The following is an 11330-nucleotide window of genomic DNA, read 5'->3' on the forward strand; positions in this document are numbered from 1 at the left end:
TTCTCTCTCTCTTTCTTTCTTTCTTTCTTTCTTTCTTTCTTTCTTTCTTTCTTTCTTTCTTTCTTTCTTTCTTTCTTTCTTTCTTCCTTTCTTTCTTTCCCTTTTGCTTTAGAATTAATACTAAGTATCAGTTCCAAAGCAGAAGAGGAGTAAGGGTCAGGCTATTGGGGATAAGTAACTTGACCAGGTCACACAGCTAAGAAGTATCCACAGTGTTCTTTTCACTATAGTCCCCTGTCCCTAACAATATATACTCCACCCAGAAGGAAATGGAGCCAAAAGGGATTAAAAAAAAAAAGTACACATTATACAGGGAAACGAAAGGCAATTATAGAAAAATCAACCTCACAGCTTCCTTTCACCTATGAAACCCCATTCCTAATGTTTGTTTAATTGCACTGAACAACTCCTAGGCCCTATCTCCCCTTGCTCTCTTCAGCAACACCCTTTACTTCCCTTATGAAGCTCTAGTTAAGATAAGAATTTATGATTAAAAATAAAATTTACATTAGTTCTGTCCACAGAAGTCCCTACACAATTGGGTTCTACTCTCAGCTCTGCCTCTGACTCACTTGTCTAGATTTTAGTTTGCTCATTGGAAAGGTGAAAGAGTTTGGATTAGGGACCACTAAATCCCCTTCTAGCTTTAGAATTCTTTAATATATAAAGATAATCACAGCTGAATAATATTCATCCATGTTATACTTACCATTGTGGTACCAGTGTTTGGGAAACGTTATCTGGAGAATGAATGAGAAACATTTATTAATCACTGATCATGTATATTTGTCATTCAAAGCTCTTTATAATCTTATCCCCCCCACACACACACACACTTTCCAGTCTTCTTGCACCTTATTCTCCACCTTTCCACCTTCCACAAACTCTGAGATTTATTGACACCTCGCTGTTCCTCAAACAAGACAGTCTGTCTTCCAACCCTGGACATTTTCACTGGCTCTCCCTGATGCCTGGAATTCTTTCTTTCCTCATTTTCTGGCTTCCTTCAAGTCCCAGCTAAAATCCCACTTTCTACAAGAAGCCTGGAGAAAGAAAAGGCCAACTATCCCAGTATCTTTGCCAAGAAAACCCCATGAACAGAATTGGCATGCTGTGGTCCACAGAGGCACAAAAAATCAGACATGTCTGAACAACAACAAACAAGAAGCCTTCCCCACCCCTCTTAATGCCCGTCTCTCTGTTGATTAACTCCAATTTATTCTGCATATATCTTGTGTGTGTATATAGTTGCTTGAATGTTGCCTCCTTCATTGGACTGTGAGTTCCTTCTGATCAGGGACTATGTTTTGCCTTTTTTTGTATCTCCAGCCTTTAGCACAGAATCTCAAATATAACAAGTACTTAATAAATGTTTATCAAAGGAGCTGCCAGGTGACTTAGAAGGTAGAGTCAGACCTGGAGACCTGGATTCAAATATGGTCTCAGATACTTTCAAGCTGTGTGATCCAGGGCAAATCACTTACTCCCTAATGGCCTACCCCTTACCACTCTTCTGCCCTGGAACGCAATATAGATTTGAAGACAAAAGATAAGTTGTTTTTTGTTTTAATGCGTATTGATTGACTTTGAAGCACCATGATAAACATGCCAGTTGCTGTTTAGTAGAATGCAACTCTTCATGGCCCGATTTGGGGTTTTCTTGGCAAACATACTGGAATGGTTTGCCATTTCCTTCTCCAGTTCATTTTACAGATGGGCAAATTGAGGCACACAGGATCAAGTGACTTACTCTGGATCATATAGCTAGTATGTATCTGAGGCCAGATTTGATGTCTTCCTGACTTCAGGACCAGGGCTCTATCCCCTGTGCCATCTAGCTGCCTGGGATGCTAAATTTAATGTGGATAAAAATACAAAAGGTAACAGTGCTTGCCCTCAAGAAGTTTACATTTTGATGGAAGAGACTATATCTATGGGAAGTAGTGACCAGAGAAGGAAATTATGGTGGGATTTATCTCAAAGATGATGGGTGATTGAATCAACTGGGAAGTCAATTGACATAGTTTTTTGTTTTGTTTTGTTTTGTTTTTTTAATTTTAAACCCTTAACTTCTGTGTATTGATTTATAGGTGGAAGATTGGTAAGGGTAGGCAATGGGGGTCGAGTGACTTGCCCAGGGTCACACAGCTGGGAAGTGTCTGAGGCCGGATTTGAACCTAGGACCTCCCGTCTCTAGGCCTGGCTCTCAATCCACTGAGCTACCCAGCTGCCCTGACATAGTTTTTTGCAGGATGGATGATAAAAGTTGATTTTATTATATTTCTTAGAGCAAGACAGGTTGGGATTAGGCAGAGAGTTGAATTTGAGGTCAGAGGACTTGGGTTTGAGTTCTGGTTTCACCATTCTTTACCAGTCTGACCTTATCATGTATCATTCAGCCTCAGTTTCTTCATCTGTGAGATTAGGGGATTTGGACTACAGATGGCCTCTAAGATCCTTTCCAGTTCTAAATCAATGACCTATATCCCTAAATACATATAAACATATATTTATGTTTCTGTTACATGTAAAATGTATGTAGAAAGGTATTACTAATACATGTACAACCTTTTAATGATTGCTATTTTTCTTTTTTCTTTCTTCCTTCCTTCCTTTCTTCTTTTTCTCCCTTCCTTCTTCCTTCCTTCCTTCCTTTCTTCTTTTTCTNGGTATTACTAATACATGTACAACCTTTTAATGATTGCTATTTTTCTTTTTTCTTCCTTCCTTCCTTCCTTTCTTCTTTTTCTCCCTTCCTTCTTCCTTCCTTTCTCCCTTCCTTCCTTCCTTCCTTCCTTCCTTTCTTCCTTCCTTCCTTCCTTCCTTCCTTCCTTTCTTCTCTTTCTTTCCTTACCTTATGTTTTAGAATTGATACTAAGTATGAGTTCCAAAGTCATTTAACTGGTCCAAAGCTACTTAAAAGAAATGGTCAAAAAAGATTTCTGAAAAAAAGTTTAATTAAATGCTCATAATTATCCCACTCTCCTCTTTCTTGTGGAAAGAAATATCCAATTTGGGCTAGCAGCACAATTTATTAAAATCAATCTAATATGGATTTTTAAAAAAGATTTTGGTTAATGACACATGTATGTATCACTTTTAGGGACTTCTCTAAGGAATTTTAAATGTTAGTAAAGAAGGACTGCTGAAAGGGTGAAGGAAAAGCAGAGGTAGAGAAATTAGGCACCGGTGCCCATCAGTACTCTGCCTTGCATCTAGTAAATGCTTAATAAATGTTTGTTGAGTTAAATGAAATACCAGGAAGAAGTGAAGCTGAATGAGGTCAAGGTTGATTCTGTCCATATTGCTAAATGTCTGTAACCAAGAACATTCTCCACATGTCAGAAAAGGGGGAAATATACTGCCTGTTTGTCAGCTGTTTGAAGGAGGGGGAGGGAAAAGAAAAAAAAATGCCGTGTTGAAGGGATAAAAGAAAGACTGGTTAAAACGCCCAGACTGGCTGCTGAATGGATTAGAGCAGAGAAAGGTCACATGTTTACAAAAAAGGAAGAAAAAAAACCCTCCCTACAACAACTGCCCTCTAGCTATGGTTAACTTTAATTAACTGCAGTATTATAATTCACTTCCAGCTCAGGTTCCACCTTCCCTCACTCCTTTCTCTCTCAGGTCTGATCTAACCAGTTTCCTCCTTGGAATATTTTGTTTTCAAATTATGATTAATGCCAATAACTGGGAAAAAAAACAATGAAATTCTTGAGGGCCCTTAGTGATGGTTTCTTTTTCCTACCATCAGGCACTCAAGCAAAGCTTTGAGGACTGACCGGTTTACACAGTCAAACTGCAAACAGATCTGGGGATTTTTGCTTCCAAGCTCGCCTACAGTAGACACACTTGATGCCCAAACTGTCTATTTCAGCTAACATGCATGGTTGAGAGCTGTGCAGCCAGTCAGTAATTCCAATTCATGATGGATAAACTGTTCCCATACTCTTGGGTTTCCCTTGAAAGCGGGTCACTCACTTTTAAATACCAGCACTCTAATATGGGAGGGGGAATCATTCTCTGAGGTGATCAGACCAAATGGCCTTTATTTTTTATTAATGTTTTCCGAATTAACTGTCTGTTATGCACTGTCACTCCCAGTTAATTATCTCAAAGGATGAAAATGGGTTTTGTGACTCATAAGCAACAATAAAATACTTGGCATCAAATAAAAACTCCAGGACGTCAGGCTCAGGATACACACACACACACACACACACACACACACACACACACACACACATCCATCTATTTCTCTGGGTGGAAGAGATGAAAAAGGCATTAAGGAAGAAATCGAATTAGAATTCTGGAACCCCAGTGCCCTGCCCTGACTTATAAGGGGCAGGCATAGTCATCAAGCTCTGTGTTCAAGATTTCCATCCTTTCCAGAACAGAAACTAAAAGGGAGCCTGAAAGCTAACCCAGCCCCTTAAAGCATCTGGAAGGCTGGAGGATTTTTTTTCCCTCCAGGAGGTTCCCCCTCCCCCTTCTCCCTTTAACTCAGGGCTCTACTTATTCCAACTGGCTGGGCTGGGGACACTTTGGTCCTCCCCCTCTCCCCCATCCCCAGGAATGAGTACATTTCTGATTGGTATATCCGGGTTTTATTTTGTTTCCCAAAAGCTGTTGTTTTCTACTCTCCCCAGGAAAGTAAAAAGTTTCAAACCAGGTTTGCCTTCTTTAGCCTGGAGCACACTGGGAGACTGCCTCGAGATCTCAGGCCTCCTAAAGGGCCCCCCTCTTGGAGCCCCAAACCAACAGCAAGAAACTGTCACTAAGAAAGCCAGTTAGATGAATAATCACATTTGTTCATTGGCAGGAGTAATGATTTGATTGGAAGCCCTAAGTGACCATCTTTCTCCACTGGAAGTGTTCCTCAACCCCCCCCCCCAACTCCCACTTCCTGCTCAGTTAAGTTTTCCACCTTTAGAAATGCTTATCAAAGCAGGAGAACAAAAGTTTAAGAAAAGAGGTGTAAACGGCTTCTTCCTACCTAGGACCAAACTATATCAGCTGGAAGTTGCCAGGAGCCCCACCCCCCCTTGGGCTAAGCACAATTATATGCTTCTCAGTGGTCTGAATTCCTCCTTCTGCCCCTGTCAACTGCCAGCTCTGAAATCCTTTTGTTTTTAAAAGCAGTGTATAAATTAGCTCCACTCACACCTCCTGCCACATCAGGAGTTAGAACTGTGGCCGATGTCCCCGGATTTGTTAGAGCTCCCCTGGCCCTAGACAGATCTGGGAGGATGATGATGATGATGATGATGATGATGATGATGATGATGATGATGACCATCACAACCACAGGTTGAGAAATCCCTCCAGCCCTAGCAACAATGCCATTTGCAGCCAGAGGGCTTCAGGGGAAAACAAAGTGGAGAAATCAGTCAACAGAAAATGCTTAGTCAGCAATTGCTAGCACAGCATTAAAAGGTGAGATGTAAATAGGCACTGTGCCAAGATGTAGATAAGTTTAGATAACACCAACCCAGCTTTTCTTGGATGCCACAATTAAAGGACTTCTCAAAGGCAGACATGTTTTTGTTGCATACTTTGGAGGCTTTTAAATAAGGGAGGGAGGGGGGCGGCCCATGTTTTGGAGCAGTCTCCTTAGCACTGAGAAAAATAAACTTGCTACTCAGGAAGTATTAATATCAATTGAATTTATTACAAGTTACTAAGCTCCAAGGCACATTACAGTGTTCTGTTAACTACAGAAATGTATAAAGGACAAACAGAGCATGTTTTCCATGTACAGCATTTTGCTCTACTGCTCAAAAGCATCCGTGCATCAATAAAGCAAAAACAAAAACACATGAAGATTAAAAACGTTCAGATCAATAGAAACAAACTGAAACAGCTTTTTTCCCCCCATACAAACTTGCAACAAAAAACACCCACCCCCCCAGCCCCACCCTCAGACTCCCCCTCCCTCACTGTTTTGCAAACAAAACAAAACGAAACAAAATTAAGTGAAGACTAAACACTCAGGGCTTGGTAAAACAGAAGCTGATCACCATTTTTGTAGCAATTTTTGTAGGCATCAACACTGGCCTTGGCAAAAAGAAAAAGGTGTTTTTCTTTTTTTTTCTTTTTTTTTTCTTTTTTTTTTTTCCTTTTAGAGAAGTGCATAACATTTACAAAAATACACAGCAGCAGCAGGTAATTGCTAAGGGCTAGCAAATCTTGTACCTAGGCAAACACACTGCCACCAAATAAATGAGAAAACAGATATTGTGTAAGTAACCAAACAATATTATATTCTGTTTAACAAAAACCAGCTCTATCCTTCAAATGAAGAAGAGTTACATACCTTTGTTTCAAAATATAGAAACATACGACGAAAATAATGTCTATACATAAGACTAACTTTTTGCAGTTTTGTTATATTCACAATTCTACATCTTCGTGGTAGGGGGAGGAAGGGCTGTGGACTAGGAGAGGGTGGGAGGGATCTGGCTTGGAGGAGAGGGCTGTGGGGAGAAGGACGAGGCCAAATGGGGATTTTACTGGGTTTTAAGAGTCTCTCTCTTTTTTCACTTTAACGTCCCCAGCTAAGATAGTCGCGATTTCCCCCTGCATGAAAGCCCAAGGTACGTTAGAACCGACTAAGGGGCATTTCTCGCCACTGGGGCAGTATACCTCGCCGGTAGCGCCCTGGGCCTTGATGCTCTCCCTAGAACAGGGGAAACAGAACTTGTGGCTGGGCACGGAAGGGCACTGAACAAAATGTGTGTCCTCCAAACGTTCGTGGCAAATGGTACAGCAGAGGGGGCCGCTGTTGGCCATGGGGGAATCAGGAATGTTTTGGGGGTGAACTTGGTCCATGCCTGGGTGGGCACTAGGAGGTGGGGGTGCCACTTGTAAGTTTATATCCCCATTGCGAGATGCCAAGCGGCGTTGGGCTGGCACCGAGGCCGGTGACACCGGGCTGCTGCTGTTCCTTCGAGTGGCCGTAGTGGAATGCACTGAGCTGCCATCCTTGGGCGAGTGAGCATTACCCAGCGTGTCAGCCACAGACATGAGGGCTGCCATGGGGGACTGGCCATTCTGGGGGGCTGATTCGGGTGGGGTGGTCCGGTTGGAGAGGGGCCCCAGGGGCGGGGGCGGGGGCGGAGGAGGGCCTCCAGCGCCGTGCACTGCCCCGAACCCCCCGGCAGACATGGTGAGCTTGAGGGCCTCGCTTTGGGTGGCCATCCACTGCTGCCGCTGCTGCTCCTCGCTCAGCTTCAGCGCCCCCTCGGCCGAGTCCGGCGGCTCCGGGGACGCTTTCCTCTTACGCAATCCAGACGCTCCCCCACGGCTGGAGGCGCTGGCAGGAGGGAGCACCCCAACGACTCCCCCAGCCCCCCCAGCGCCTCGAGGATGGGTGACCAGGGCGGTGGGCAGCATGGGACAGTTGGCGTCCAGGTAAGGTTGGGGGAGCATGTCTGCCCCGGGGACTCCCTCCTTGAAGAAGCGCACAGACTCGGGCAGTAGGTCCCCCAGCAGCCGCCAGTCTCCCGAGCCATGTTTCTTTTCATACTCCAGATACTTGAAGCCTGAAGACAGGCCACGGCCGAAGTCTTTCATGCAGTCCTGATACATCTGCTTGGCCACCCCAGATGCACTGGAGAACACATTGCCCGAGCCTGTGGGGTATTCGATAAAGAGTTTGAGTTCATAGTCCAGACCCGGCTTGGAGACAGCGTCGAAAGCAAAGACGCGGCCCAGCAGCGAGTGGTCTTTCTTGAAGCGGACCTCATAAGGGGTGCAGCCTGCCAAAGTGAGCAAGGTCTCCCGTACCATCTTGGGCTTGCTGGCCCAGTCTTCTGCCCGGTTTCGGAGGCTCTCACTCAGTTCTGCCAGGGCCTCAGCGTTGCGCTGCTTCTCCTTTAATTCTCGCTCCTGGTCGGTACTGGACACCGAACCCGGCCGCTTGCCCCCACCGCAGGCCTCTGAGGACGAAGAAGAGGTCGAGGATGACGAAGATGAGGAAGAGGTCGCAGAGCCAGCAGCCAAGGTGGTCCCCCCTAGGCAGGAGGGACCCCCGCCTCCGCCCACGCTGGAGCCCTGCGGGGGAGGGCGGCTGCTTAGCCCATGGGGAGGCGGAGGGGGCAACACGGCTGCTCCAGGCCCATTGAGCAGCGTCTGAGGGAGCAGGTTGGGGGGCACGTTCAAAGGACCCCCACCGCCTCCGCCACTCCCACTCCCAGGGGGTAGCCCTGTCACCAGCCCCCCGTGTGCCCCGCGGCGGGAGGATGAGGAGTTGGGGCTTTGGCGGTTCAGCTCCGGGGGCCCATCCTCCGGGGACTGTTTGGGGAAGCCATTGGGGCCGCCCAACCCGTTGGGTAGCCTGGCTGCATGGCCACCGCCCCCGCTGCCCCCTAGGCTTCCCGGGGGCGGGGGGTACTCAAAGCGGCTTCGCTGTTCGACCGCGGCTGCTGCGGCAGCGGCGGCTGCGGCGGCCGCGCTCAGGCCGTAGCGCTCTAGGCCAGACGGCGCGGCCAAGACGGCGGCTTTTGTAGAGCCGTCAACGTGGTTAAGCTGTTGCTGTTGCTGTTGCTGCTGCTGCTGCTGTTGCTGTTGTTGTTGCTGCTGCTGCTGCTGCGCCGCCGCCGCCGCCGCCGCCTCCTTAGCGGAGAGGGCCACGGTTTTGACCCCGACCGGCGGTGGCGGCCCCGGGGATCTACCGTCTTGGAAGCAGCCGTGGGCTCGCTTCAGCTGCCTGGCTGTATCGATTACGAACTCAATGCGGTCCGCACCCTCATAGTTGACACAGCCTCGACACACTGGCTCCGTGAAGTCCCAAATCATGGCCCAGGGCATGCGGGGCAGGTCGCACAGGTAACACGACTGTCTCCGAGAGGAAGCCACCTGCGCCGAGGACATGGTGCCGGCCCGGGGGAGGGAAGGGGAGGGGAGGGGGGAAGGGCAGATTGGTCCCTACCCGCCCAGGCTGCTGTTGCTCTTTCTCCTCCGGGGAGGGCTGGCGGGCGGGGGAAGGAGTAGAGGAGGAAGGGGGAGAAGATTCTGCCTCCTGCCACTCGCTGCCGCTGCGCCTCTCGGTGGTTGCTCCACCACCTGGGTGGCAGAGTAGCTGCCTCCTTGCCCCCGCCTCCTATTGCAGTTTTCTGGCAGGGGAGGGGAAATCGGTCGACTTCTTCCTGGTGCTGTTGCCCCTGGGACAGGGGTGCTGGGAACGGGGTGGGGGTGGGGGAAGAACGTAGTGCCCCGCTGTTACTGTCACTGCTGCTTTTCCTCCCTAGGATTTCTGTCCTCTTCCCTGGGCAAGGGGCAGAGAGGCGTTAAGGGCTACCGTACTCTACCCTCAGCTTGTCTCCGATCTCTCTTGCTGCCGCTGCTTCTCCGGAGGGAAGAGGTACAGGAGGAACGGGAAGAGTATGAGGAAGGAAAGAGAGAGGGCAACAGGAGAAAGGGTACGGAGAGCCACTGGCAGCCGTCCTGGCCCTCCTGCAGCACTGGATGTTCCGCCTGGTGGCTGTAAGATTTTGCACACGCTGAGCTGCCGCCGCTGCTTCCCGGACGCACACCAGATGAAAGGAGCAGCCAGGGGTTCAGCAGCCCCCGGCCCGGTCCCCGGCTGCCGCGGCTGCCTTAGCTCACGTAGGGTGCATGGCTCTCCGTCGGTTCTGCCTCTGTCACATCCCGTTCGGAATTGGAATGTGGAGATTGTGATTGTTACTCTACGTTCCAGAGGCGCGTCTCGCGCTCCCGCTCGGGCTGCAGCTCGCGCTGTCCCCGGCTCAGCCGCGCGGGATGCCGCCCGGGCGGAGCGGTGACGTCACCGCCATGCTCTGCACCAGTCCCCCCTCCCCTTTACACTTCCTCTGTCTGTAGAGCCCACTTGTTGCATAGAGAATGCGCATGCTCGGCACGCAGCCCAGATTCCTCCCAGCCTTTCCCCTCCTCCCGCTTCTCCCCGCCCTCCCCGGACTCTGTGTGTACAACAGCTGAAGCAATGCAAGTTAATGCTAGAAATCAAGTGAAGAAATACCCAGGGCTATGTTTGGAAATTAAACAGAAGATGATCTTTCTCTCCCCTCCCTTCCCAAGTCGATGCCCAGCTTTCCAATGTGAAAATACATTCAGGAAACATGGATCATTTCCCCCCCTGTGAGTTCAAACGTCTCATTGCAGAATTTTAGCTGTAAATTTCATAAGAGACATTACCCATCACATTTAGAGTTTTCTAACAGGGATCAAGCCATTTTCCGAGCGGGTATTTTATATCGTTTTCCACTGTTAATGCCAAAATGCAGAGCACCAACAAAATTAGCTCTTTAGCAATCTCATCCTGTGTTTCCTATTTATTGGTTTCCTTTCTTGATCAAGGGACCATAGGAATTAGAGTTTCAGTGAATGATGGTGGTGGAGACAGACTGAGCTATCCCATTTTTCATTTCTGGCACAGAGTGGCCCAGCAGATGCTGAGTTGTGAAACCAGGGGCTGTGTAACCTGGGCTCTTAGTATGCTGAAGGGTGCTGGAGAGGCCAAACAGGTGAGTAATTTATGTGTTTGCTAATGGAAAGGGAAACAGGATTCCCTCCGTTTAATAACAATAATACATTGCATTTTTAGAACTTGAGCTCATTTGCAAGTGCTGTGAGAAAGGCAAAACAAGGCCATTCTGCCTCCTTTTTTAGAATGCCCTTTGCTCAGGACATTTACCTTACAGCAGAACAAACACTTTGCTCAAATCAGCCTGCTTTAATGTATTTAAAAAGGTTACTGCCAAATCATGGGGGGAGAGGAGAAAGACCCTTCTCTTGAAAACCTACTATGGAAACAAACAAGAAAATACTTTTTTTTGTAGGGATTCTTTAGAACATATGGCAATCTCATCTTGCCCTCCCCCCACATGCCACTCTCAGGAATACCTTCTCACAGCCTCAGTCTTATTGCACCACCCTGGGGCTTCAGCTCCTAGGGGAAAAGATTTTATAAGGGAAGCAGCAGTAGAGGGAAAGATGGCTCTGGGGACCCCTGCTTTTTATTCCCTCTGCAGTCAGTTTCTGTTTTTGCAAAACAATGAAATTGCTGTCCACTCCCCAACAATAATAAACTTTCACTGCCAGGCTTGCCTGGATCATGGCAATTATTTTTCTACAAAGGGCTGCAAACAGAGTATTGCATCACTCACACATACTTCAACCATTGCAATGCAACCGGTTTCCCCAGGGTGAGTCAAAATATATGAGGGTGTGGGAAGGGGGAGAGGATTGTGTGACATTCCTGTGAACCAGGAGGACATCAGCTCTGGCTCGATTGTTTAATCCATTTGTGTATCTTAATATGTACTCAGCCCATCCTTTTATTTAATCAA

The 11330-nt window shown here is 47.8% G+C and overlaps 1 protein-coding gene across 1 annotated transcript; it reads right to left on the minus strand.

The window, feature by feature from the left end:
* Window positions 1–5649: 5649 nt before the first annotated feature.
* On the minus strand, window positions 5650–9344 carry IRF2BPL (interferon regulatory factor 2 binding protein like). Its single transcript, XM_044664955.1, has one exon. The coding sequence runs from the start codon at window positions 8872–8874 to the stop codon at window positions 6520–6522; it is 2355 nt and encodes a 784-aa protein (XP_044520890.1). The 5' UTR covers window positions 8875–9344; the 3' UTR covers window positions 5650–6519.
* Window positions 9345–11330: the final 1986 nt, after the last annotated feature.

This window comes from Gracilinanus agilis, chromosome 2, assembly GCF_016433145.1.
Source record: "Gracilinanus agilis isolate LMUSP501 chromosome 2, AgileGrace, whole genome shotgun sequence".
Classification (NCBI taxonomy): Eukaryota; Metazoa; Chordata; class Mammalia; order Didelphimorphia; family Didelphidae; genus Gracilinanus; species Gracilinanus agilis.